Here is a 26,943-nt window from a genome sequence, read left to right on the forward strand (position 1 = left end):
CAGGCTAACTATTTGAGCCTCTAGTTACGGCCCTGGGCCAATAGGGGAGCATCCATCGTGAGTGCTGAGTTGGATGTGAAGCCGTTGAATATTCAGTGCCAACTTGGCAAGTTGTAAACCTGCTTCTAGATTCCCCGTATAAAAAATGGAGACCGCTATCCACTTGCAACTATATACAAGAATCACATTTCAGCCACGTCGCCTTGCAGAGTACAGTTACAGTGCTAATAATCCCCTGCAAATAGACGACCTCGGCTTTTGGTCTGACAGATGTTTAATGTAGCTACCTGACAACTGCTGTCGATGTCAAAGTCGATGTCAGCATATACGAAACCGCCACCCTTTGAGAGCTATCTTATATCATAACCAACGGCCCAGGTTAATAACCCCATGTTATCCATGGAACATTTTGTTCCCATATACTATCTTGGCCTGTGATGAATTTTATTTTGGCAGCTCAAAGTTTTCGAGATGGATGCCCGGGTATTGACAGGCTATTAGATATGAAGCGAGTGGACTACGGTAGGAAGCTCAAGGGTATAGACTGCTTATATAGTACATATATGTTAATGTCACAGGGCCGGGAAGCCAAAATCCTATCAAAATTCTCGCCGTCGGAAGGCCCAGTATGCTTTCCACGGCAGTCTCCAGTCTGTTGAGAGAAGCTCCGGTTTAAATATATCAAAATCTACCTTTTGCAGGTTATTCAGCCAAAGGCCGGTGGAAACCGCCGGTAGCAAAACTCCAAATCCTCGCTCGACCTCGCGTAGCTGCGTATTCAGGCTTGTGCTCTTGGCCTGCTGGTCGTCTGGTCGATACTGGTACGCCTCGTGTGAGTCGTGATATTCATGCCCTTCTTCTCCCTCATGTTCAAAGTCGTGCCCTACGTCCTCGCCGGCCCGGAGGTTCTTCAACATCTGTCTGGCTGTGATTAAATGATCACTGGCCCGTGTTGCAACGGTGAACACAGCGTCTCTCAGGCCGGGTGCGTCAGCACCATGCCTAAAAACATCCTCCTCTTTCACTCCTGACTCTGCCATAATATCAAGCGGTAGCATAACCGAGCCTTGTCTACTCTCTCCTGGCACTGCTCCCTCCTTACCTATCCGAGTCTGGCTTGAATGATGATTGGGGGGCGGTGGGAATGCAACTAGTGGTACCCCGCGAAGCAAGGCAGTGATACCTGCTGCTTTACCGATATGTGACGCTATATGGTCTGCCGTCAAGGAGGTGAGAGGCAATGCGCTGAGCGTTAGATACATAAGCGTAGAGTATGTGTTCTCGGCATACGACTCTAGGGATGCCAGGTTTGGATACGCCGTATGTGTTAGATGTTGTTCTCGAGCGTTAATCAGCCGCATTAGCCATCCTTTGCTTATCTTCGCCTTGCCTTGAGTGCGGGTATGAAGATCCGACAGCGCAGAGGCAAGGAGAATAGCAATGGGCTCCTTGGGCGGAGTTCCAGCAAGTGTCCGTGTGACCGTGTCTCTCCAGAATTGTAATCTCATCAAGCCAATTGTATGTGCAGATGTCGTTTCCGGTATCATCGACAACGAGACATTAAGCGCATGGAGGGCAATATAGAACTTGGTGGTGTGTCGCGGAATAAAGGTGCTGAGAGTGTAAGACGGTCGATCATACTTCCTAGCAGATATTAGCTTCTCATCAAATTCAGGCAGCGGATATAGGACCATAGGTCCAAATGCAGATAGTCCACACCTTAGAAGCTCAACACAGTAGTTATGCGCTGATTCCAGCTCAGCTTTGGAGCTTTCCGAGATATTTGCCGGCTTCAAGTGAGGTACGGAGCTCGACAGGGAACGGATTTGTTGCGAATTCCTCGCCGTAGTTCTGGATATCTGGTGCCGAACCTGTTTAAATGTGCACCGGAGGCACATTGAGTAATTTGCAGTCATTGTCAAGGAGTATGCCAGCTCTACTCCGTGTATATAGATCTCAAATTGCATCAATTGGAAAGACCAAAAAAACACTTCGGATAAATATGTATTATGTAATCCACTGGATATATATTTAACCGATATGCTTAGTAATGTTTGTTAAATGGAAAATCGCGTGTCGTAATTGAAGATCGCGCGTTGTTGGATGAAAAGACAGCAGCATTTTTGGAGATAGGTTGACAGTCTTGCTGTCTGCTTCCATGACGGCCACCGGCGATGAGTTCTAGAGATTTAGAGCAGCGTCCTGTTAAGAAAAGACGTTTTTTCCAGGAGGAAAATGAATCCAGCGTTCCCCTTCAGTTCCGCAATGGCAACGCGTCGGCCGCTAACAGCTTCGGCTTATCGAGCTCGTCGAAAGCTGCCCCTGGCTCAGTTGAATACAATAAAATAGACAGTAATGCTATGGAAAACACTGCAACGACCGGAGACGATCCTAGTTTCGATGTCGAGTTTTTCTCCGCCGTGGTTGGCCGACCGATTTCTGCAAATGTCATCTCGCAACTTCGCCGACAGGCAGGGAATGATATGGAGAGAGCTGTCAACCTCTACCTCGACGGCTCTTGGGAAGAGGATCATGATAAGATGACCGATGTTCCTAAGACGCCAGACGCTCCCGAGCCTGACGGGGCTGCTGTCACCAAAAGTTCTACTCCAGAACCGCCCAACCAAGTGGTGGAGACAGCGGCTGTTGATGAGAATGATGACGAGTCCGTTCTTTCAGAAAACCCCGAGTATAGATATCTGGGTGCTTTTGGTGTCGGTGGATGGGCTACCAGATCGAGTACGAGTCCACTCAAGTTTGGGGAAGAGGTCAAGATTCAACGCTCCAAAATCCAACCTCAGTTGAAAGCGGGAAAGCCCAAAAGAGCGGTAGGAAACTCGAAAACGGACGTCATAACGAGGTTTACGAACGCCAATGGTGATGAAATTGGAAGGCTGCCTCAGGAAACTGCTTCCTGGGTATCAACCTTGATCGATCAGGGAATATGCAAATTTACAGCAGTCTGTGTCTTTGCACCAGACAGGATTCGCATAAATGATACGATATACCTGCAACTCAGATGCTATGTGCTAAACTCGGCATTCAAAGCCCGCTTTTCTCTGGGGGTTGATGACAATACGCCTCGTCTCTTCGAGCAAGAGGAAACGTCGGAAGAGAAAGCACTCCGTTTACGTCAGGTTGCGTTGGTAACCCTTTTTGATGAGATTTGTCTCTCTCCTACCTCCATGAACGAAGCAACTGCGAAACATAAGAAAAATGGGATTCTTCGTGCCGCCGAAATGGCGGAGCAAAATACCAAGCCAGGAAGGTCAACTACAGACCAGTCTAATGATCCAGACGAGGCGTCAGAAAGTGAGGAGGGCGAGAACCTAGACCAAGATCAGCTCGATACTCTATACCACAAGGCACAGTGTTTTGATTTCAGCATGCCGGAGGCCACTCCGAGTGAATCTTTCAATTTAGAGTTACGGAAGTATCAAAAGCAGGCACTTCACTGGTTGATTACCAAGGAGAAGGACGGAAAGTCTACGAGACAAGAATCCATGCACCCCCTATGGGAAGAATACACCTGGCCTGTGAAAGATGTTGATGACAAGCCTCTTCCACGGGTACGTGGCAGAGATTACTTTTACGTGAACCCGTATTCTGGGGAACTGAGCCTCAAGTTCCCTGTACAAGAACAGAGTTGTCTTGGAGGGATCCTTGCCGACGAAATGGGCCTGGGCAAGACTATCGAGATGATGAGCTTAATCCACTCTCATACACCGAGCGTCGAGCTTTTAAATGGCGACGTGACGTCTTCGTCTGTCCATAGCCTTGCACGATCTCACAATCCTTCCGATGTATACCAAGCACCACGTACCACGCTTGTCGTTGCTCCTACCTCCCTCTTATCGCAATGGGAGAGTGAAGCTCTAAAGGCGTCAAAGCCAGGGTCAATGAAGACCCTTGTTTACTATGGAACAGATAAATCAGTTAACCTGAGAACTCTCTGTTCCCCTAAAAATTCCTCCGCGCCAAACGTAATAATTACAAGCTATGGCGTCGTCCGCTCAGAGTACAGTCAGATTCTCTCTGGCCGCACAAATATGAGCAACGATAGCCTCTTTTCGGTGGAATACTTTCGCGTGATTCTCGATGAAGCACACTACATCAAGAATCGGGCTTCCAAAACCGCTAAGGCCTGTTATGAGATCAAAGCTAGACACAGATGGGTTTTGACTGGAACTCCCATCGTGAATCGACTGGAAGACCTCTACAGTCTTGTGCGTTTCCTCAAAGTGGAACCTTGGTGTAATTTCTCCTTTTGGAAGACTTTTATAACAGTTCCATTCGAATCAAAGGACTTTGCACGCGCTCTGAGTGTTGTACAAACTGTTCTCGAACCATTGGTTCTCCGACGCACCAAAACCATGAAAACCCCTGAAGGAGAGGCCCTGGTTCCACTGCCCTCTCGTACCATCACAGTGGAAGAGGTTGAGTTGTCCGAACAAGAAAGAGAAATTTATGATGTTATTTTCACGCGAGCAAAGCGGACTTTCAATGACAATATTGCAGCAGGGACCCTTCTAAAATCTTATACCACTATCTTTGCTCAGATTCTTCGTTTACGGCAAACATGCTGTCATCCTATACTTACTCGGAATCAATCTATCGTTGCAGAAGAAGAAGATGCCGCTATCGCGGCTGATGAGATGAATGTCCTAAAGGATAACATGGACCTTCAAGAACTCATTGATAAGTTCTCGGCCTCTATGCAGGCTGGGGATGGTGAGGAAAGAGACCCTACAGCGAATTTCACAACCCATGCCTTGAAACAGATCCAAGCAGAGTCTAGTGGTGAATGTCCAATTTGTTCAGAGGAACCAATGATTAATCCTGCAGTTACTTCATGCTGGCATAGTGCTTGCAAAAACTGCTTGGAATCCTATATCAAGCACCAGACTGATAAAGGGGAGACGCCCAGGTGCTTTTCTTGCCGCGAGCCTCTAAACTCTCGCGATATGTTTGAAGTCGTACGGCACGACTCACCGTCACAAACCCCAGCAACTCCAGACCTTCCGCTCCAAGAAGCTTCCAATTCCCCAGCAAATCGTATATCTTTACGACGAATAAACCCGCTGTCACCCTCAGCTAAAACATCCGCGAAGGTTCATGCTCTAATCAACCATCTTACTCGGCTACCTAAAGGCACTAAGGCTGTGGTATTTTCACAATTCACATCCTTTCTAGATCTAATAGCTCCACAACTGATCGCAGCCGGTATTGAGCATCTTCGGTTCGACGGTACTATGAGCCAAAAAGCCCGTGCTACGGTCCTTGCACAGTTTAATGCCCCTATATTCGACGAAGAGGACATTGAAGACGACGATGACATTTCGAATCCCCTTAACCCCTTCGGAGCTTATAGAAACAAACCCAAACCCAAGAAAAGCAAGACCACGCCTGCAAATGTGCTGTTAATTAGCTTGAGGGCTGGCGGCGTTGGCTTGAATCTTACTGTTGCAAACCACGTCTTCATGATGGATCCCTGGTGGAGTTTCGCTGTGGAAGCACAGGCAATTGACCGCGTACATCGCATGGGTCAATTACGCGACGTGAAGGTATTCAGGTTTGTGGTCAAAAACAGTATTGAAGGGAGAATTCTCAGGATCCAAGAGCGGAAGATGATGATTGCCGGTTCCCTTGGATTGAGAGTCGGTGGCGATGGAAGTGATGAGGATAAGAGGGAACAACGGATTGAAGAGTTGAAGTTATTATTTGAATAAATATTGACCCTTTCTATACCCGGCATTTGCAACATTTTGTATATATCATGGCACACGGGGGGCTTTTGGATTTTGATCCAGCATTAGCATAGCATGTTCACCATCAACCCAGGAATCAAGGGTTCATGTACGATAGAGGCCAGGAACACGATTAAAACGAATACTCGCCCAGAGTTTTCTCTTTCCTGTGTTTTAATATATTTATGCGAAATCTAATATCGAGTTCATTTGGCTGCATCTTAATTAAATATAGAGGGGTCATAAATAGCGGGACGAAAGTTTTTTCGACCACGGCAAAAGTGACTTTTTTTGTCAAGCCAGCACAACTCTTCGACATCACGGCTTAATAGCAGTAATCCAGCCCATCATGTCTTCCAACGACCAATATCAGACGCCATTGGCGTCTCGCTATGCCAGTAAGTCCTACAATTATACGATCTTGGTGTTATCAACCCCCGCATCTCGCTATCGCAACCCCCGCTATGATCGGAATATCACAGCTAACCAGATGCCATTGACCAGGCGATGAAATGAAAAAGATCTTCTCTGCCCGCGAGCGAGCTACAACATGGCGCAAGCTTTGGCTTTGGCTTGCGGAAGCCGAGATGGAACTCGGTATCAAGCAAATCAGCAATGAGGCGATCGAGGCGATCAAGGCCAATGTCGTCATGACCGACGAGGCATTCAAAGTCGCCGCTGTTGAAGAACGGCGCCGGAGACACGATGTCATGGCTCACGTCTTTGCGTTGGAGAAGGATGCTCCCGCGGCAGCTGGTGTTATCCATCTTGGAGCTACCTCGTGCTATGGTGTGTCATTTTCACCCTGGCCCTCTTTGGGATATTGATTCGAATCTAACAGGAGATAATCATTCTAGTACGCTGCGTTTCCTTCTCCGTCTAATACGTCTTGTTCTACGTATCCAAGTCTGATATATTTCTACAGGTCACTGACAATGCCGACTTAATCTTCATTCGTGATGCGCTGGACTTGATCCTCCCGAAGCTTGCCAAAGTAATCCACAACCTCACCCAATTCTCCCTGAAATACAAGGACTTGCCAGCTCTTGGATTTACGTACGTGCCCTATCAGCCTAGATCTACATCCAGAGGACTTAAGTTCCCATATTAAAACTAGCCACTGACATTGGGACCCAGTCATTATCAAGCAGCCCAGGCTATTACGCTTGGTCGACGTGGTGCTCAATGGCTTCAGGATCTAGTTATGGATTTGGAGGACATCGAATATGTGAGAGCTGGTCTGAAGTTCAGAGGAGCACAAGGAACAACCGGGACACAGGCCTCATTTATGGAAATTTTCCAAAACGATGCCTCTAAGATTGACGAGCTGAATCAGATGCTTTGCGAGAAAGCAGGATTTACTAGCTGCTACGATATCTCTACACAGACCTATACACGCAAGGTTGATTTGCGCATTGCCAATGCGCTTGCAGCACTCGGAGCAACTGCTGTTCGTATCGCAACTGACCTTCGCCATCTTGCTCATGACAAAGTCATGGAAGAGCCTTTCGAGAAAGATCAAATCGGCTCATCTGCCATGGCTTACAAGCGCAACCCAATGCGGTAAGAGGGTTTTTCCCCTACTAAATACTGATGTTTCGACTTTTCTTGAATAAACACTGACTTTTTTATATAGTTCGGAGCGAATTTGCAGTATTGGCCGAAAATTGAGCAACGTATCGGCCAACTTCTCGGAGACTTTCTCTGGTCAATGGCTTGAGAGAACTCTGGATGATAGTGCCATCCGCCGCATTGACATCCCTGAGATGTTCCTCATGGCAGACGCCATCCTTATCAGCCTTGACAACGTCACTAATGGCCTTGTCGTATACCCAGCCATCGTTAACTCTCAACTACGGGAGGAACTACCGTTCATGGCTACAGAGAACATCATCATGAAACTGTGCAGCCATGGCATTTCCCGCCAGGAAGCTCACGAAGAAATCCGTGTTCTGTCCCACCAAGCTGCCCATGTCGTGAAAATGGAAGGCGGGAAAAACGATTTGATCGAAAGAATTAAGAAGACTGAATTCTTCGTATGTTTCTTCTTCCCTAGCACATCTTATTGAATATTTTGGCTAATATAACCGTCCAACAGAAACCAGTATGGGGTGAGATCGATGGTCTGCTTGACCCTAAGCTATTTATTGGCCGATCTCCTGAGATTGTCGAGAGATATGCTGGGCCAGGCGGAGTCGTTGAGAAGAAGTTAGAGAAATATAAGACTTATATTATGTCTACGGCTACAGCCGAACTATCAGTTTAAGGAAGCACATAGCCAACTAAGCGAGAAAATTGACCTGGCCATTCTGGCGATTCATGAAACCCTCCACCTTCTGGGCTAATACAGATTTTTAAATAGTTACTAATTATTGTTAGAGACATAGCATTCTAGCCAACGCAAAAACATGACGATACTGGACAGGTGTGTTAACATTAAAGCAATTGTTCGATTTCGTTATGGAGTACTGTACATCAAAACATGCAGAATAAAATAGTTACATTTTGGATATTTGACTGCAATGATGACACAGTTAAGGGTACATTATAGCCTAGCAACTCAGGCCAGTGGCATTAAAAATCCTCTCCGTGCAAAGTAAAAAGGGCATAAGAAAAGAGGAAGGCAAGTTAGGAGCAAATATCACAATTCAGAAGCAGTATGTACAACCTTAAGATTTGTGCTTTCCGATATGAAGGGCGTCTTTGGCCTTTTGAGTGATGCTACCCGATTTATGAGAGGAATGAGTAGTATCATGGCTGGTGCCGGTGTGAGACACATGACCAGACGTGCCGTGGGTAGACTTCGTGGGGCGCTCATCCAGAAGACCTTCAGTCAAATGTTAGCATCCGTTTTTGCTGGTTTATATGTCTTAGGGGATTTTGTAACTTACGGTCTGCCTCTCTTCCAGCACCAGGATCTTTGGCGTCAAAGTTTCCGCCCTGAGCTGCGAATCCAGTGCTTTTAGTATTATATTCTCCCGTTCCGGTTGGCCCGCCAGATGGTGCGGTACCAGTTGTGCGACTGCTAGTAGTAGCAGTTGGTCCTTGGGAGCTCTCATAGCCAGCACCACTGGAACGGCCCAGGGTACCACCGGTGCCGGTTTGGCCGGTAGTAGAAGTTCCCTGCTTCATCTCAGATGGATACGTGGAACTGCCATGGCCTGATCTGCCGGTGTCACCTAGGACGTTGCTGCCTGTGTGGCTAGTACCATGAGTTCCGTGCTGGGAACCGCTATGGCCTGAGCCACCAGTGCTGCCTAGAACGTTGCTGCCTGTATGGCTGGTAGTAGGGTCTCCGTGCTTCGTATCAGATGGATAGTGGGAGCTGCCATGGCCTGAACTGCCGGTGTCACCTAGGACGTTGCTACCTGTTTGGCTAGTACCATGAGTTCCGTGCTGGGAACCGCTATGGCCTGAGCCGCCAGTGCTTCCTAGGACGTTGCTACCTGTGTGGCTAGTAGTAGGGTCTCCGTGCTTCATATCTGAGGAACCGTAACCAGTAGTACCGCCAGACCCCATAGAGCTGATTCCACCTGGCATTCCTCCTGATGTTTGGCTTTGCTTCGTTTCGGAGGGGTATTGGGAGGAGCCGCCATATCCAGAACCTCCAGTAATGCCACTAGTAGTTCCATGATGTCCCTGAGTCGTGCCTGAAGGGTGCTGATATTGAGTGCCACCGCCGGTTCCAGTGACATCGCCTGAACCTAGGGCAGCTCCTCCACTTGACTCTCTACCATATTCACTACCAAGCTGAGTCTGTTTTCCTTGGCCATAGCCTCCAGAAGAACCGGTATGTAGGTCCGAGCCTCGTGTTGTTGAGCCAGGAGCTCGTTCGGCTTCTTCAATCAGACTAGAGTGTTTCTTCATGCCAGATCCTGGCTCGTGGCTGTGGTCCATAGCAGAAGCTGCAGCTGCACCTCCGGCAACACCTGCAGCGCCTCCAGCAAGAGTTCCACCAGTCATCCCACTGGTATTTCCGCCGGTCAATCCGCTAGTGTGTCCGCCGGTAGTTCCACTGGTCATTCCGCTAGTGTGTCCGCCGGTAGTTCCGCCGGTCAATCCGCTAGTGTGTCCACCGGTAGTTCCGCCGGTCAATCCGCTAGTGTGTCCACCGGTAGTTCCGCCGGTCAATCCGCTAGTGTGTCCACCGGTAGTTCCACTGGTCAATCCGCTAGTGTGTCCACCGGTAGTTCCACTGGTCATTCCGCTAGTGTGTCCGCCGGTAGTTCCGCTGGTCAATCCACTAGTGTTTCCGCCGGTCATTCCACTGGTAGTTCCGCCGGTCAATTTACTCCCTGTTGAAGGCTTCTGGCCAATACCCATGGCAGAGGAATATTCGTCTCCTTGTTGAATCTCAGAGCGTAGAGCTTTGTTGCCGTATCCAGTCTTATCTCCGCCAACGCCGCTGATACCTTCATCGACTCTTCCGGTGCCACCATGAGTGGTATGCCCGGGCACGCCGCTGGTTTCATGAGATGTATGTCCTACTGCAGGCTTTCCGGTGGTTCTACTGGCGGTGTTATTATCGAAACCACTAATGCCCTCGTCGACCTTGCTGCCGCCGTATGCTTGATGGCCGGCCGCATGCTTGCCAGTTGTCCCTTGTCCTGTGGTTGGCTGGTCTTCAGATGTAAACTTCATTAGCATATTGTTGACACAGTCCAAGGATGATAGAAGGGGTGTTGTAGCATACTGGTAGCGTTTCCTGCATCATACGGGTCAGTTGCAGTGCCCTGTCCTCTGACGCCAGAGACAGGCTCTTGGCCTGACTTATGGCCAAGTAATGCTTCCTCTGCTGCGTGCAGATGGTTCTTAATAGATTCCATGATTGATTGAGTTTTCAAGTATCTTCAAGTAAAAAATATGTAGATTGAGGAATTCAATTTTGTGATTGATGATGAATAAAGCCTCTTGTCCACGACAGGAGGACCTTTATATATAACTGCCATCTCGATAGCGGGGCCCCCTTCAGCAGCGTACTCCGTGGCAATGTCCATAGCTCCATGCGAACTCCTTGACAGCTCTTCGCCCCCAGCTCTCAGATATGACTTCAGACGTGACGTATTCTGGGGTAATGACATCACCGCAAAACCATGATGCTATCACGTGATATATATCCCTACACCAGCGGGCGTAGAGAAGAAGACAAGGATGCGAGATGAAAACAGGAAAGTTGATGATATTGTGGCGAAGGATATGCAGTAGCGATCAAGTATATGCAGTGGGACCAACATATTATACAGTGCAGCCCGTCATACCCCCACCTAGCACCAAACAGGAAGTGGGAAGTGAAAACGACCAACAGGATAATTTTCAACGAAAAACGACTAGACTGTGATCGCAATGGAAAAAGGCTGAAAAAAAATGCATGGTCATGTTAAAAATAGAATGAAAAACAAGGAATGCAATTGCGTAATCATAGAAGCGTTAAAAAAAGTTGGCTTAGTTAGCCTTCCCCTGTTCAGTCGAGGGTGTCCTCTTCTCTGGATTCAGGGGAACCTTGGGGTCATAACAGACTTCCTTAACAATTCCAAGGCCTTTAGTTCTTCCCTCACGGAAGAGAATTCGGTCTCCCACGGAAAGGAATTCGGGCCGTTGGATGAAGCGGAACGCAACGAGAGCGCGGTCACCGGTTCTGATGAAGTCACGGTCAATGTCGATGATGGAACAGGTCTGGCTTACAGCGCCTACGTGCAGCATCGCTTGATACTTGGGCTTGATGGTGGTGGCATGTGAAAGGATCAGAACTGCGTTAACATGTTAGAACCGAAACAACCAACATATAAGAGAAGGGGATGACGGGTATACCTTCGGCCACGAATTCACGGTAGACTTTTGGAGGACGGTCAAGTTTAGGCAAGACAACCATTCCTTTCCTCACATCCTTCCTACGAACACCCTTCAGAGCGAAGGATGCAGATTGTCCGGCTGAACAAGCGTGCACATGGATTCGCTTGCGCTCAATAGACTTGATGACGGTGCCCTTGAACTGACCGAGGGAGTCAGGGCCAACGAGCACCGAATCGCCCGTATGAACGGCTCCGGCTTTCACGACACCGGATACAACTGTCCCCACAAATGGAACGGAGAAGGTGTCATTCACCAGGAATTCCAGAGGAGCACCGGAGTCATATCGACCGTGATGTGGAAGCATATTCAAAAATATCCGTACCAGGTCAAGGCACTCCCCCGTCACGTTAGAAACTTGGAATATAGGACATATCCTATGGTTGACGAACTGTGTAGCCGTATTGACAGTATCCTCTCGCGACTTGATGAAAATGGGGATCTTATGAGCACCGGGAGATTTCAAAATACCGGTCAACTGCTTGATGGTCTGCTGCAGAATCTGAGGAGGGCAGATATCAATTTTCGTGATAACCACCATGACCGGAACGTTAAGTGAGAGGGCAATTCCCAGATGCTCCTTGCTCATGCCAATGAGTCCATTATTGGCGGCTACCATCAGTAGACAGTAATTTGGGCTGCTGCTCAGCATTCCAAAGACCGTAGTGCGGAGGTAACGTTCGTGTCCTGCAAGATCAGTGAAGGAAATTACTTTAGCAGACTGCCTCCCAATTTCCTCCCAAGTCTGCTTGCGCACTTGTCCGTTACCAACAACGTTACCATGGGTATCAAATCCCATAATCTCCATACCGACAGAACTGGTTCTTCCGGTCTCGATTTCGTGCTTGTGGCGGAACAGATTCACTCGAGCTCTACCACGTCCGTCATCAAGCTTCCCCTTGACTAGAACACCTAGAAGGGTACTTTTTCCGGCGTCGACATTGCCAACCACCGCTATCCTGGTTTCGATGACGTTCTCCACCGTCTCAGGTGCCCGGCGTATCAAAATCTTCCCGTACGCGGTTTTTATGCGATCACTCTTGGTCTCTGCCTCCTCGGGGCCGCCAACATTATATGTCAGCAGGACCCGGCAGTCCGCTTTAATCTGATGAGCAGCTTGCCGTAGACGGTCCAAGGCGAACTCCCACTGCTCCTTGTCGAAGCCCATCCAGTCGCCATTATCTTCCTGTCCAAGGTCAAATATAGTCTCGCCCTGGCCTTCATCCAGCCGCCCCTTCACGACCTTCCTTATCTGGGAGATCGTATTATCTGCATCTGGAGAGTCGTCCAAGAGCAGGTCCTTTAGCTGAACGCTGGTTGGATGGTCTGATAGGCCGAGCTGGTCGAGGATGTCCAGCTCTGAATGATCGTCTGTTGCTGTGATGGTTGCAGTGGAATAGCCGCTGTCACTCGGAGCCACGGAGCCGTCACGGTTCTGACCACGTATATACCGCCTCTCCTGCTGCTTCTCGACATATTCCGCAAACTCGCTCAGGGACTGTAGAGGCCAGGGTTAGATATAGCTACTGACCCAGGCAGGGAAAATGCGCCAAACCCGGTGCAAGGTGACGGAGACATGCATACCTTCTCCCATTTGCGCCGCTCCTCCACCGGTAGCTTGTGTTGTCCTCCGTGAGTCATGACGTCTGGCTCGCGATTATCAGGGCATCAATATAAGTATCATAGGGTGCGACTAGGCGCAGACAGGTTCAGGTCAGTCGTATTCGTACGATCATCTCTCTTGTTTGTAGTAGAGCGGTGTGACACGGTTTAGATTATAGAGACATGATTTAATGATATTAATGCGGATAAAAGAATAGTAAGAAGGCAACGGTTATCGTGTCGTGGGCCTGGAGATATTCATATGTGATGGGCTGATATTGGTTGGTGAGCAGTTCACAGAGTCATAGGTTCTATGGTGGTTGAGTCATCAAGAGCCTCCGACCACTAGTTTGGAGACGCCGAGTTCAGCTCTGAATGGATGTTTTGTTCTCTTAGTTGAATATTAACTGGTGTATTAACTGTGTACTTTACTATCCACGCTTCTCGTGGGCGTAAAAGCCGTCCTGGTACAATCATCTAGTGTGTTTTGAGCCTCATGTGGGCTTAGTTTCTGGCCCTTCGCCCCAGAGTGTCATGATCCGCCACAGCATCGTGAGTCAAGTCGTGTAGATAGATGGCCAGCGGGCTATCCCAACGGACCGAGTTGCTCATTCCATAGCTCGGAGTCGTTTTCATCGTCATCGTCATCGTCGTCTTCCTCATGCTCCTCCGAATCAACCGGATGGAGATTGCGGCGATATCAAAACAACGGAGTCACCTATAGAAGTCGACCCTTAGTACGGTAATATAGAGGAAGTGGCTATGATATGGCATACCTCTGACGAACAGCATTTCTTCCTGTTTCTTGATTGTCTATATAAAACGGTTAACGTTGGGTCTGGTGGTCCCTTAACGGCTCGTAAGCTACCTTTACGGTCTCCTCTCCGGCTTCATCTTCTTCAATGATGTAGATTGTCTCCTCCACGTCGCCGAGGACGATGTTGCAGTGACTGTCGTAGGCCTAGATAGTGTATGTCAACATCAGAGCTCGTTGTCAGCGTTGTCAAGGCGAACGTACATGAAGCCGGCCCTTGAGCTCGCGATCTCCCCGCAGCTTCACAAACACAACTTCATCGAGCGACAGTCGGACAAGATCCAACGGCTCCGAAAAGGATGGAGCTGTTCCGTCGTCGTCTACCGCTGCCATCGTGACTCGTAATTAGTGCAGCCTAAAGTCTAGAAGTTGATCTCTTTTGTCATTTCTCTGCTCGCTCTTTTTTTGCTATCGCGAAGTTGGAGACCTGCTTCTTTTCCCAAAACGGCCTAGCGCGGTCTTCCTCAGCAAAAATCCGAAAACGGCAACCAAAAGCTCGCTCTGTCAAGAAACCATTTTTCATCTTCCGACTTCAACGCGAGCAATTGCTCATCGACACGACTGGAAACTCGACTTCTTCCTCATTCTATACCTGCTCGGCTGTTTCATGGGGTGGACGGCGCCAAATTGATGCGTGCAACAACTCTCCTCGGCGAGAATCTCGTCTCCCAGTACATATGTCCCTCATGTAGCTGGCGGATAGTCTGCTTGAATGGCACCAGTGGCTCTAGCATTAGCCGTTCTTCAGACTCCCGGAACCGTCTACGATCCATACATACCTCTACTAGACCCTCGCTTCGAAAAGTACGCCCATCCAGCACTCAGAAATGGACACTAGTAAACACAAGATTCGTTCAATCGGCTGTGCATTCCAGAACATCCCCGGATAGCCAAATCGACACGGAATATCCTTCCACCCCGTCAGAGGGCAATGAATATGATTGGCAAATCGGTGTCCCCGGTTCTAAGAAGGATGATATGGGCGAGGAGGCAAGACGGCGACAGAAAGAGTACATTCGCGCGGCTCTGGTAGAAGGGCAACCAGGCAAAGTAATGGCCATCTTCCTTGATCCGGCAAACAACGATTATATCATGCGTCAATTACCCGCAACCACCTTCATAGAGGCCCTTCGACTGCTATCTCCCTCCTATTTCGTCGAACCGTGGAGGAAAATCCAACGAAGCTTCCATTCTTCTGCCGCATTATATGCCAAGGTTGAGCCACTAGAAATGATATTCACCAAGTTTGCGAAGAATCTCACAACGATCGTCGAAGCACGACGTCAAGCGGGACATACTCTAGGGCTTGCTGAATATACCCATTTGCTGGACTGTGCCCGCTCGATGGGAAATGAATCCATGGCAAATACCTTGTGGGAGAGCATGATTGCCGATGGGGTCACGCCGGATGTATTATGTTACAATCACTACATGGAGGCCAAAGTATGGAACATGGCATTTATTCCCAAGGAAAACCATTCATTAAGGTCAACGCCTTGGATTTACCGAAAAAGGCGCCAGGGAACCAGTAATCCGAATTATAGAGGATACAAAACGGGGACAAACGGTGTACGTGATGAGGTACATGATTTATTCAAAGACATGGTGGTACATGGGCTAGATGCCAACGAATCCACGTTTATACAACTGATGATAGCATCCGGCCGTGAATGGGATATCGCTTCTGTCAAGGATACATTGAAGACAGTTTGGAATATCGATACTAGCCTTTTGCAAAGTGGCGAGGAAAACCTTCCTCCTGTTACTCCTTATCCCACTTCATCCCCTTTACACCCAACGGATGAGCTCTTGCTGGCCGTAGCGCACATCTTTTGCACGAACAATGATATCTCGACAGCATTACAGCTAGTTGACTTTATCTCCGTCAGTTATAACGTCCCGATACCTCGGCGTACCTGGATGGAACTTTTTGTCTGGTCCTATATTCTGTCTACTAATAGATACGGACCTAACCCGGAAGATAACATGCTAGGCCATATTCCCAAAGACTCCGTCATCGGCATTTTCAAAACAATGACTTCCGAGCCTTACAACATAGAACCTACACTACAAATGTACGACGTTTTAACGAAGCTTAATTGGGGCCGTCAAGCAGTAGATCCTACGGAGAAGTTCATGCGTGATGGGCGAGAATTATTTAACACGACGCTGAAGAAACGACGCGCGTTGTCAAGGAACCTCATTCAGGCGTGGAAGGATATGGAAGCTGAACAGAACAATCACGAAGCCGGTTCCCATTCGACCCGAGCCACTTCGCGCGGCTTAGGCCGCCATGTCAACCCCCTTACCCTCACCCCTCCGCCCACGGCCTCGAAAGCGTATTGGAATTTATATCATAGGTTCGAAATCGTGCAGATGGCAGCGTGTCGAGAACTTGACTATCTTCAAAGTTGGGCACTCTTTATGTTACTTCGAAGGCGATGGACAGGTACCACATATGAATGGGAAAGGAGAGGTCTTCCCGATATCGTGAAGGAATGGAAATTATTCCTACCTCATGTTGTGCGCTACCATATAACTGGCGGCATGGTTGAATTCGACCCATCTCAGTTCTGGGGAGATGACAGGCCAATTCGGGCGACCCTCCATCATTGATGCGATAATTCAGCTTAGGCTAGTTCTATGTTTCTCCGGGCTGTATAATATGCGGAGGTCGGAATGCGGGCATGATAGAATTTTTTTGGCGTTTTATACACTCCATTTTAGCCTTCTGTTTTTCTGTTGCCTTATAAACTTTGTATACCAGATCACAGAACTGTAAATTATCTCCCACTTATATACTCTGTTGGCCATAGACATTGGCAAGAGTAAATGTATTATTCTTTTGATATTAAGCGACTGGTTGTTATTAGTTAGAATAAGTCTAAGGACTAGGAGATGTAATTATACATAAATGGGCCGGGCAATATACCAAGTGCAATTTCTGACATCGTAACTCAAAATTCGAGAGAATGAAGGAAATAGCAACGCTAAAAGCTGGGAAATGGGAGGATAGGGGCTGAAACTCTTCCCGTGAAATAAAGAAATAAACTAGATATGATTCCCAGCAAGTAAATTTATCTTCTGTTCTGTTTGTAGAAAACGAGAGCGCGAGGGTAAGCTACTCAAAACTGACCCCTTCTAGATAGACTAGGGGATAAATATAGGAACTGACTGTTTGTTCTATACTTGCTCTCTCTTCAGATCATTAACAACCATGTATCGTCCTATCGTAATCCACCCCCATCGGAACCAAACCATTTGGCTCTTATGCGCATACACCATTGCCTTCCACCCATAAAGCCAATCGTTTATTGAATTAACGAAGAGTAATCTCTTTGCAGGTGCTGGTTCACGGACCCCCCTCAGTTCCTGTGTTTTGGACTGGGTAGGTGGAGGCGTGTTCACGTCGTCAGAGCTACCGAAGGCGTTGTTTATTACACCATTCAACATAGTTATAGGTGCATCGAAGACTCCTAGATATTTTCTCGCTATGTTTGTTGATGTAAGGGTATATAATGTGACGGGGCAGGTGCAGCCGGATCTTCCGCGCATGAGAGCTCGAAGGAATGCTCGTGCCCCGTGGTAGAGGGAACGATGGTTTGGATGGTTGCTCACACCTGACTCGTCGAAGGTGAGGAGAACATCGATAGTCGCGACAGGGGCGGATTGGTTTGGTGTCTCAGCATTTACTGCAGCTCCATTGACCGATGAGCTTTTGGTGCTAGCGGTAGAGGACTTCCTTCGATGGTTTTGTGGTGAAGTGGGCGGTTGAGGGGCAAGTTCGGGCGCGAACGCAGAGGCGAGGAGGGCCGCGATACTGGCCTCTGGCCAGGTAGCAGACATGCTATCAGGGAACGTGCTTGGGTCATCCACAATGAAAACGTCAGATTCATTGCGCAAACCGAGTCGGAGTGCGCTCTTTTGAAGTTCCTGTTTGCGAACGTGTCCGAGACCAGCTGCGTCGCCTGTGTAGCAGGAGAAATTAGACGTCAGCTTCGTTCTTTTTCAAAATGTCTATATCGAATGAAGAGAACACACGTACCAGAGCTTAGACACAGTATCTTAACATGGTTGCCCAATTCGGGTTTTGTGAGGGCCACCAGGGTTGGCGCAAAGAACATGGCTTCATCATCGGGATGCGCAATTAGGAGACATATCCGCTTGTTGTACAGTGTTGGGAATCCGCGCGCAAGAGGCGCTGACGGTCCAGTCGCCGACAGTGACCAGAAGGCAAACAGGGCCAGCGGAAATAGGGCGATAGATAATAAAGTAAACGTGAAGTTCATGGCGCTTTTTGATGTCGCGCGTAAAGCGTAAATACTCGACTAACCGGCTCAACTGATCCTATGCGCTCACGATTTCACGTCCAGCAAATGAGGAAAAGGGCTCTCCCGTCGCGACTAGCAAAGCCTCAAAAGAATCGCAGAGGCTATAATCGCATAACCTTCTTTCAATTATTGACGATGCGATGCGATTTGGTAGTTCCTCTTTTCCACTTTGCGTCATCGAATTCCGCATAACAGAGTTACACTGCGCAACCACACTCAACGCAGAGGATTTCTTGATGCAGGAGAACCACCTACAGGAGTATCAGACGCAGGAGAAGCGCCGTGGCGGAAAGTTAACGGCGGCAAGGTTGAGCGCGAAGATGTAACGTGTCATTAACCTGGTGGTCTATCTTCTTTGCGAGAGGGATAAGGGGGGCGGGGGGTGGAGCGCTAACAGAGCAGCGGTCCCTATTGCGGATCTTAAAACCGACCCGGATACCGGTAAACCCCTTGCAGCACGCAGCCCTGTGGTCTCTGTCCTGCACTCTGCACGATCCCTGGCCGCGGACTCTCCTACAGGTATGAACGTATATATATCAAACCCTGCAGCTTTTATGCGAAGTCGCGAAACTCGAAGTCGCTTTTTTTGTTTATCTAAGTGACCATGTGACGTATATGGTCACGTGTATAGATGCTTAGTCATGATTGTCAGTGCGGTTGGACTTGCCCTTATTAGGACTAGCTCCCGCCTTGACTGAACTTTATTCTTCCCCACATAAAGTCACGTGGAGTTTATAGAATTTGAGTCGAGTTAGACTTTAAGAGCACTTCTCGTATCCTGCGAATTATTGAGCTTACTGTACGGCTCAAACGCGAAATAATTACCTGTTCCTTTACTTGAGCCTTCAATTAATATCATTCCACATGTTTCGCGGTGCCTCTCGGCCCGTCTCTTCCTTACACCGCGTCGGAAGGGCTAATACTGCGCGATATTTTCATCGTGTCACAACAGATTTCATTACCCATGACGAGAAAGGAAATCTGGTTACCAAGAAGGTGCCCGTTATTATCGGCAACCCTGGAGAAAATTATGTTTTGATTGAGACGGGAGTTGGTAGTGCATTCCGTGCTGCCAGCCCCGTTACATCAGCTTCTGCAGCTAGTGCTAAAGATAGATGTAAACTTACATTTTTCCATGACTCGCAACACTTCGGATTTGGTAAGTTATCAGTGTGCGAGTGCTAGTATAGCCTTGTATTGATGGTTTGTTTTTAATGATAGGATCGTCGAGTTATCCCCGCCTCTATGTCCCAAGCAAGATCCCTCGCCAAACAGAGTCAAGTACAAGCCCAGCAACTTTATTCTTAAGCGGGAAAATGCATGAGATAGTTCTAGATGGGACTCCTGATGGTACAATCCAGTCCACCAGCCCTTCCGTCTTCCGTCTTCTGGATACTGATTGATAATGTCTGTAGCAACTTTTGCAGAGAACGCAAGCGCTACTGGAGAGAACCTGGACAGCGTACTTAACAAGCTAAAGGATATGTGATGTAAAGGCTTTCTTCCCTGTAGCCATATCGGGAATCATTTAGTATAAGCCTGTAGAGATGGTTTTGACAAGAGCCCGGTGGAAGAGTTATTGGTATATAGGAATCCAAATATCTGAGTATCCCAATAGATGCTTGAAGTTTCATAGCTGTACCTAAGGTAGGACGTGGTTATGTAATGCGCCAAGAGTGTGCAGCTAAAGCGTCCATAGACATCGCCCTATGAAAACCAACATCTGTTTTTCACTCCTGATACTTGACACGACGCTGATAGCATCTCTATACCTCCTAGTGCTACTAATACTATTGTTGCGGTGTATACACTAATTCCCAACATGGCGACCCGGCGGCAAAAGAAACAGAATGCCGAAGATGGTCCATCAATACCACTTGCCCCTGCTCCACGCAACAAAGCAGCACCCACCGGCCAGAAAACGCTATATGAGCTTGCTGCAGAACGGCAGGCAGAGCTACTCGCATCACAGGGCCAGCAACCGTCATCTAATGATGGGAAACTCCCGTCCAAAGTGCAATATGTTCATATGAATGCAGACGGTGAAATCGTCCATTCTCCAGTCCCAGGCGGCGCTCCTGAAGCCACTTCTATACCAGCCGGAAAAGAGGATCCTGAATCACTACCACCGCTAGCCGACACCATTTTTCTCTCACTGTCGCTCTCTTGCATTCATTTTACTCTCTCGTTCCTCGCGGCGCATCAGTTTCTCCAGGAAATTGAAGTTGAAAGAATCATATTTGAAACCGTGGTTGTTGCATTTCCAGTTATGACTCTCCTGATTCACTTCGTCCACGGACATATGGTGACGTTCCCTAAACCGTCCTTTAAATGGCTAGATTTCAGATCCGACAAGCAGAAACGGGATAGTAAATTAAGTCAACTCGCGAGAAAGTCTCTAATATTGGCTCTATTTCCGTTCACGGCTCAAAATGTCTTCTTTCTACCATTCTCCGTCTTCCTGGGGACGAAATTGATTGCTATGGCGAATGAAGCTTCATATTACGCGGCAATGAAGAAGACTCCCGCTCTGGGTACTTTATGGGTGTGGGCAGTTGTGGAGATGTCTGCCGGTTTTTCGGTCTTAGGTTTGGTGGTTCCTGTTGTGTGGTCAGTATGGTGGAAAGGACACACGCTCTGGTAGACCAGTATATCCACGCTCTCCCTTTTTCTATGCATCTCAAAAGCGCCTTTTTTCAGGTATTACCAGCATGCAATTCGCTTCATCACACGGCTTCGCCGTTCAACCATCTATCTAATTTACCTACGTATAAAAATGGGGGTATCATCGCTAAACAGAAAGTCCAATAATATACAATACAAGTCAACCATGTCAAATTCATTGCGCAGAACCGCCCTCTGCAATTGCAGCAGCTTCGTCTTCCTTCCGGATTTGTTCTTCTAACCTCTTCCTCTCTGCGTTTTTAAGCCGAATTAAGGTAATTTCTTCTAAGCTTGGGCCACTTGCGTTAAAATTGGAGCTCGTTCCAGGAGTAGCACCAGCTGGAGAAAAGGACCCGAAGGAAGGGGCCATGTTTTTATTATTTCCCTCGGTCCCGGTTTTCGGTGTGTTTAGATCTGCCATTGTGAATTTTTTGGGCCTGTTGGTGGTTGTTGAAGAAGGGGGTATATCGGATTCAGCGGTGGCCGTGGAAGATGATGTTGCCAACCCAGGTGCCTCAGCCGTACCAGAGGCGGAAGACCGATATGCCTCCCAGTCTGGCTGGTTATTCGATGCCCAGGCCACGGATTCGATGACATCCCATTCACCACCATGATGCTTCAATCGATCCTCGATAGCTGCATGGGCTCCAACGACGGAGGAAAATACAATCACGCCCGTTGCAGTAGTTTTCTTCTCGCGCTGGTCACCGACCCGTTGTCTTTTATCCTTCAAGGTGAATGTACTCTCCAGTTTGCCAAATGTCGAGAACAAAGACTCCAGCCGACTCTTGTCCATGTCCAAGCCAGCTCCTTCGCGGATCCATCGAACCTTCACCGTTCGATCTATCTCCGGTACTGCAGTTCCGCCCATGCTTCTGGGTGGTGCACTAGGCTTCGTTGGTCCTTGCTTCCTTGCTTCCATTTCCTGTTGCTCTCGGTCCAGTCTCTCTTCCTCCTCCAGCACTTGGCTACGCATCAGCTCTTCTTTCTCTCGTCGTCTTCTCTTCCCATCCTCCGCCAGCCGCCTAATTTCCTGTTCCAGTTTATCCTCTGCCACCTGCAAATCATCCCGCTCCCCTCCAGCGCCACCTGGGGTCCACGGCCGCTTAACCCCGCGCTCTCTCGCCTCTAGGTCTTCTTTCATCTTTCTCCGCGCTCCCTGCAGCAGCTCATTTTCCCTCTTCTTCCGTTCGCGTGCTTCCCTGGCATTGTCGTATAGCTGACGTACAGCAGGCTCGGAGAGAACATCGTATGCGATTTGGAGGATATGAAACTTGTCAATATCAGCTGGTGTGGGATTCACAATTTTATCAGGATGGTATTTGAGAGCTGTTCTTCGGTATGCGCGTCTGATCTCGCTATCTACAGCGGCGGGGCTGATGTTCAAGAGGGCATAAAAGTCATGGGAGGATGTAGCGTGAGACTTCAGATCGTCAGAGGGCGCCATAGTGTAAGTCGTAGTTTGCTAGCACTTGAGGCCAGCTTATCCCTTGCTTGGAGTATCGTTAAGACGTTAAGGGAGCTTGTAGAAACAGAATCTCATCTTCAACAAGATCGTAAGTCCGAGATGAAGCTTTAACCATCGCCAAGTTTGCTTAGTCATCACGGTTTTATATAAATAGCTGGAGCAGCAAGTTCATGATTTCATTCCACGTCATCGGAAGGGACAGTGAAGGAGAAAATGATCGTTGCCCGTCTTGATATTTTTGATTATTGTAAACGGGTTCTGTACTTGGGTTTTGGCTAGTTGATTGCAAATAGCTATATATTTCACTCACAGCATATTAACTAGCATCTAGTTAACAAACATGCATTTCCTTGTCAGCAATAGGTATAGCAGTACGTTATCTCGCTATACCTTCGCCATCTGCCTATTCTATGATACTCTCTACAAGTTATATCCTGGAGAATAAAAATATGATCCCATATAATACAGCTCTAAGAACTGCCGCATATGATATCCCAATTTGGAAAGGCGGAGTCTTTTCAGGAACTGCTTAATCCGACGACTTTCCACCTGCAAAACATCAACCTGGAGTCCTTTTTCACATTTTATTCTATTTCGCATACCAAAAGAAAGGAGATAAGGTCATTATGGCCACCGAGACGCTGAGCCGTCCTTCGCAGTTTCAACTCGCTCTGGCCTTAGCCGTCGTTAAATCAAAGCCGTCGGATACAAGCATTCGAGGTTTGAACATACCAATCATACACAAATAATCGACCAGATTAGCGGGTTACTAACAGTAAATCTCTCTTAGAACATATCCTAAAGCTCAGAAACTATATTTCCACTGGAAAGAGAACATACGTGGAGACAAGCGGTCAGGAGAATCATCTCGATAGCACCGCCTTCTGGCGTGAGGCGTACGAGAAGTCAGAAGCAGCGCAAAGCAAACTCCTAGATAAAATATACGAACTAGAGCAACGCAATGAAGCCCGTGTGCTGCGAGAGGGATGGGACAACCCCTTCGAGGTGGCATTGCCGGGGCAAAGCAAGGCACCGACGGATCCCAAACGACCGACATCAAGCCGTCCAAACAAGAGGGCCAAGACAATGAGCGTAGAATCTCAGACCTGTACCCAGCCCTTTAGCAGGAACTGGCTACAGCATAATCTCGAAGCCTTTCAGTTTTGTGGAGGCTGTATGTCTAGTCTAGACACTTGACTTTCAATTTGAACTATGGCTAATATCCTGTAGCTACAACACACCTTATGAGGAATTTCCATACCCTGCAGACCTTACTGCGGAAGAAAACAAATCCCGAGGCTATAGCTGATGTTATTGTATCAATATGCAGAATGCTCGAGACAGCCTTACTTTCGGCTGTTCAAGACGAGACAGCTCAAAAGTATCCTGCAAAAAGAGGAAAGGAGCCTATCCAATCACCTCTACAACAACTTTCAATTATCCTCGCAAGGATCTATCCAACCATTTTGCAAGGCCTAACCAGGACATCGAGCATACGTGAAGCCAGGGCAAGCGCTGGACTCATGGTCTACCACATTACCGTATTGTTCCAGCAGATGATGCAGCAGTCATACCAGTATGCCCTTGCCAAAGCAGATCCAGGAAGCTCAGATGAAAAGCCCCCCGCAAAATCCAGGCAAAAACCAAAAGCTAAAACAACAAGGCAGAAGAAGAAGCCTTCTGACAAACCACCTCCAGGCACCGAAAATACCCTAGCCTGTTTCGCGCGCATTGCATCCATAATGTTTATATCCTTGGACCCAGGAAAGCCTGAACACAAGGGCGTACTAGAAGGGCTCACGTTTGTGATTTTGGAACATATAGGCAAGCTCCTTGGAATTATCACGTTCAGGGACTTGTCGTCCAATGCAGAGCTGTCTACTGTGAACCCCATGCTCCCCCTTCCAGCATGCTTAACAGCCACCAATAACAGTTTAAGAGCGCCAATACCTGAATTAGCTGAAATAGCCGCACTCTGGAACTCAAAGCATCTATTATGGCTTCTGGAAAAGGCAGTGCTATATATGGACAAACACCAAGAATCATTCGAGCAAACATCGATATCAGCAAATGGTGCATTGCCATTAAATCTACTTGCGGGTGCAAGGGCCAGGCTACAACGTACCCTCCTCAAGGGTGTATTTGGTGCCGATGATACTTCACTTGAGGACTCATTGAGCTTCCCCCTGGAAATCATTTCAGACACTAGCCATTCAGTGCCACCAATCGATTCCCAGGAATGCCCAGGGGAGTGGTTCACTCAGGAAGTCTGGACGCTCCTTGGCTGGGACACACTGCTCGAATGCGAATGTCTGGAGCAGGAAAAGAGTATGAGGAATGAATGATAGCTTTAAAGTTGTTTGATTGCCTTGTACTCGGTCTTCCGTCTATACATTATTGCCGCTTCAGAAAAGGGCTGGCCATCCATTTTTATTAGTTGGTGTTTCACAAGCTGTATTGTATTTATACGCAGACAATCTAGATTGATGCTTCTACCAAACCCTTCCAAACATACTAATATAATAAAAAGATGGACATTATGTTACATATATAAAATGATTGCTGGTTCTACCGTAGCCACTTAATCCCTTATTGTTCTTATCTATTTAGCGCCTCTTTTATACTATTTACATTGTTATACAAAATAGGGCATAACCCAACAACCCATACGTGCCTTGGGCATATATCAATTCCATACTTCGTTAAGGCCCTTCACAGCTGTCCTTGTTGTTGCATATTTGGATATCGCGTACAATAGGTTCGAATGACTCTAACCTTGCTCTTCCACCTCCTCCATATCTTTATCGGACTTCTTCTGCCCTCTCGGCTGGCGATGCCGTGCACCTCCGCTAACAATATATTCCCTTATCCATGGGGGGATAAAGGCCTTGACCTTAGTCTCACCCCCATCCTCAACGCCTTCACCCTCAGTGGCGTCCCAAGAAATCTTGAACTCATGGCTAGCATCATACTGAGTCGACTCTCCAGTCAGGGCAACATCAGTCATCATCTCTAGTCGGCACACAGCCAACCCAACATTTCCAATTCCTGTTAGGAATTTTCCAGCGCTTCTACCCTTCCTTGCGCCAACCTTAGAAATATTGGCTTCAACTCCGGCGGGTGGTAAAAGCAGGTTGGTATCCGGAATATAGACTGGGCCATCTGAATTCGGCAACGCTTGGTCAGGGCCGTAAAGTTGAACAGGCAGGATTCGCTTGCGTACTACACCCCTATGGTGCGTACGGATGGTTAGTTCTTGGCCCACATAGCAGCCCTTGTGGAAGTCAATGCCATTCATGATATCAACATTACTATCCATCGGTAGGGCTGATTCTCGAACCATCTCAGCCTGTCCCTCCGCAACGCCGTGTAGTATTCGACGTAAGGTATATGTTTGCATTGACGCCTCGTCACCAGGAAGAACTTCCTTGATCGGTGCCTGCAATTCGTCCCCACTGGCAATAAGCCTGTGTCCCATTCCTGGCGCTCGATTATCCAGGCATGCAATGGCATTGTTTTCTCCAATAGCCTCGCCTCCTTGCCAGGTAGATACGTTTCCTTCATCCCATAGCGCCCAAACACTTCGCTCCCCTTCATCAAGCGCCCGAAATTTCAACTTCGAACGAAGCTTGTGCCTCTTGAAATGTTTCAGCAAGCTTGCGGCGTGCTCCTTGTCAACCTCAATTAAATATTCCATTTCCAATTCACCTGAAGACGCCGAATTGGCCGCATGGGACGGATAAATGAAGACATCGTTTAGGATTCTGCCCTGGGAATTAAGGAACGCTGCGTAGAATGGGGAGGTCACGGGTGGAGAGTTCTTCGGCACAGCAAGATTTTGCGTTATTAGGCCCTGGAGGAAACTCGTGCTATCGATGCCGGAGAGGGAGATGAGGGATCGATTGGTGAGACGTGAATAGCCGGACTGGGGTGGTGGTGGAGGATTCGAATGGCTGTGGCGTATCTGGTTAAGAGAAAGCTGGCGACGAGTCTGCAGTAGACATCGCCCGCAAAGAGGGCTCGACGGGAACCCTCGCACCATTGTACCTCGTTTGTCTCGTAGAATCAGTATTTCGAGGAGATGTTGGAGCTTCGTAAATAGTTGACGACAATTTATGCTTATCCTTTATCCGAAGTGGATTATTAATATTTAGTTCCAAATGGATATAAAAAACATAGTCAAAGCCCCAAGGTATCCCTCAGTTAGAGGCGCTAGCACTCGAGCTATTTGGTTTTGCAGCTTTAAGTATTAGTTTGAGCATGGTTTTATGGTAGATAAAGTATTCTAGTCTTCCTAAGAGAAATGGCTACCCCTGGGCATAGGTTAGTTAGCATCAACTTCATCATGAAGGCTTCGTACAACTAGGATATGAGAACAGCATAAAGGCGTATAGTTGTCAATTTCGCCATACAGACAGGCGTAGAGGTATATCACCCGGGCATCTCAAAAAGTTATCACTCAAGTCATCC

At 47.9% G+C, this 26,943-nt stretch overlaps 10 protein-coding genes across 10 annotated transcripts; 4 read left to right on the plus strand and 6 right to left on the minus strand.

The window, feature by feature from the left end:
- Nucleotides 1-599: 599 nt before the first annotated feature.
- On the minus strand, nucleotides 600-1,694 carry GIQ15_02760 (uncharacterized protein; the record flags this gene model as incomplete). The annotated part of the gene is made up of 1 exon (XM_033550177.1): nucleotides 600-1,694. One exon carries the CDS (start codon nucleotides 1,692-1,694, stop codon nucleotides 600-602), a length of 1,095 nt encoding a protein of 364 aa, XP_033407338.1.
- Nucleotides 1,695-2,174: 480 nt separating this feature from the next.
- On the plus strand, nucleotides 2,175-5,729 carry GIQ15_02761 (DNA repair protein rad5; the record flags this gene model as incomplete). Its single annotated transcript, XM_033550178.1, has 1 exon — nucleotides 2,175-5,729. The coding sequence occupies one exon, from the start codon at nucleotides 2,175-2,177 to the stop codon at nucleotides 5,727-5,729; it is 3,555 nt and encodes a 1,184-aa protein (XP_033407339.1).
- A 2,687-nt stretch (nucleotides 5,730-8,416) lies between these two features.
- GIQ15_02762 (glycine-rich cell wall structural protein 1) lies at nucleotides 8,417-10,573 on the minus strand (the record flags this gene model as incomplete). Its single annotated transcript, XM_033550179.1, has 3 exons — nucleotides 8,417-8,574; nucleotides 8,639-10,369; nucleotides 10,441-10,573. 3 exons carry the CDS (start codon nucleotides 10,571-10,573, stop codon nucleotides 8,417-8,419), a joined length of 2,022 nt encoding a protein of 673 aa, XP_033407340.1.
- A 616-nt stretch (nucleotides 10,574-11,189) lies between these two features.
- GIQ15_02763 (uncharacterized protein) lies at nucleotides 11,190-14,343 on the minus strand (the record flags this gene model as incomplete). Its single annotated transcript, XM_033550180.1, has 6 exons — nucleotides 11,190-11,494; nucleotides 11,556-13,092; nucleotides 13,179-13,240; nucleotides 13,973-14,009; nucleotides 14,065-14,157; nucleotides 14,215-14,343. The coding sequence occupies 6 exons, from the start codon at nucleotides 14,341-14,343 to the stop codon at nucleotides 11,190-11,192; spliced, it is 2,163 nt and encodes a 720-aa protein (XP_033407341.1).
- Nucleotides 14,344-14,722: 379 nt separating this feature from the next.
- On the plus strand, nucleotides 14,723-16,626 carry GIQ15_02764 (uncharacterized protein; the record flags this gene model as incomplete). Its single annotated transcript, XM_033550181.1, has 2 exons — nucleotides 14,723-14,814; nucleotides 14,886-16,626. 2 exons carry the CDS (start codon nucleotides 14,723-14,725, stop codon nucleotides 16,624-16,626), a joined length of 1,833 nt encoding a protein of 610 aa, XP_033407342.1.
- A 567-nt stretch (nucleotides 16,627-17,193) lies between these two features.
- On the minus strand, nucleotides 17,194-18,299 carry GIQ15_02765 (N-acetylglucosaminyl phosphatidylinositol de-N-acetylase; the record flags this gene model as incomplete). Its single annotated transcript, XM_033550182.1, has 2 exons — nucleotides 17,194-17,978; nucleotides 18,056-18,299. 2 exons carry the CDS (start codon nucleotides 18,297-18,299, stop codon nucleotides 17,194-17,196), a joined length of 1,029 nt encoding a protein of 342 aa, XP_033407343.1.
- A 1,864-nt stretch (nucleotides 18,300-20,163) lies between these two features.
- Nucleotides 20,164-20,985, plus strand: GIQ15_02766 (uncharacterized protein; the record flags this gene model as incomplete). The annotated part of the gene is made up of 1 exon (XM_033550183.1): nucleotides 20,164-20,985. The coding sequence occupies one exon, from the start codon at nucleotides 20,164-20,166 to the stop codon at nucleotides 20,983-20,985; it is 822 nt and encodes a 273-aa protein (XP_033407344.1).
- Nucleotides 20,986-21,180: 195 nt separating this feature from the next.
- GIQ15_02767 (pre-mRNA-splicing factor cwc23) lies at nucleotides 21,181-22,452 on the minus strand (the record flags this gene model as incomplete). The annotated part of the gene is made up of 1 exon (XM_033550184.1): nucleotides 21,181-22,452. One exon carries the CDS (start codon nucleotides 22,450-22,452, stop codon nucleotides 21,181-21,183), a length of 1,272 nt encoding a protein of 423 aa, XP_033407345.1.
- Nucleotides 22,453-23,099: 647 nt separating this feature from the next.
- On the plus strand, nucleotides 23,100-24,818 carry GIQ15_02768 (uncharacterized protein; the record flags this gene model as incomplete). The annotated part of the gene is made up of 3 exons (XM_033550185.1): nucleotides 23,100-23,193; nucleotides 23,264-23,647; nucleotides 23,704-24,818. The coding sequence occupies 3 exons, from the start codon at nucleotides 23,100-23,102 to the stop codon at nucleotides 24,816-24,818; spliced, it is 1,593 nt and encodes a 530-aa protein (XP_033407346.1).
- A 425-nt stretch (nucleotides 24,819-25,243) lies between these two features.
- GIQ15_02769 (uncharacterized protein) lies at nucleotides 25,244-26,515 on the minus strand (the record flags this gene model as incomplete). Its single annotated transcript, XM_033550186.1, has 1 exon — nucleotides 25,244-26,515. The coding sequence occupies one exon, from the start codon at nucleotides 26,513-26,515 to the stop codon at nucleotides 25,244-25,246; it is 1,272 nt and encodes a 423-aa protein (XP_033407347.1).
- Between the last annotated feature and the right edge of the window lie 428 nt (nucleotides 26,516-26,943).

The sequence above is a fragment of the Arthroderma uncinatum genome, assembly GCF_011692745.1.
Source record: "Arthroderma uncinatum strain CBS 119779 chromosome Unknown scaffold2, whole genome shotgun sequence".
Lineage (NCBI taxonomy): Eukaryota > Fungi > Ascomycota > Eurotiomycetes > Onygenales > Arthrodermataceae > Arthroderma > Arthroderma uncinatum.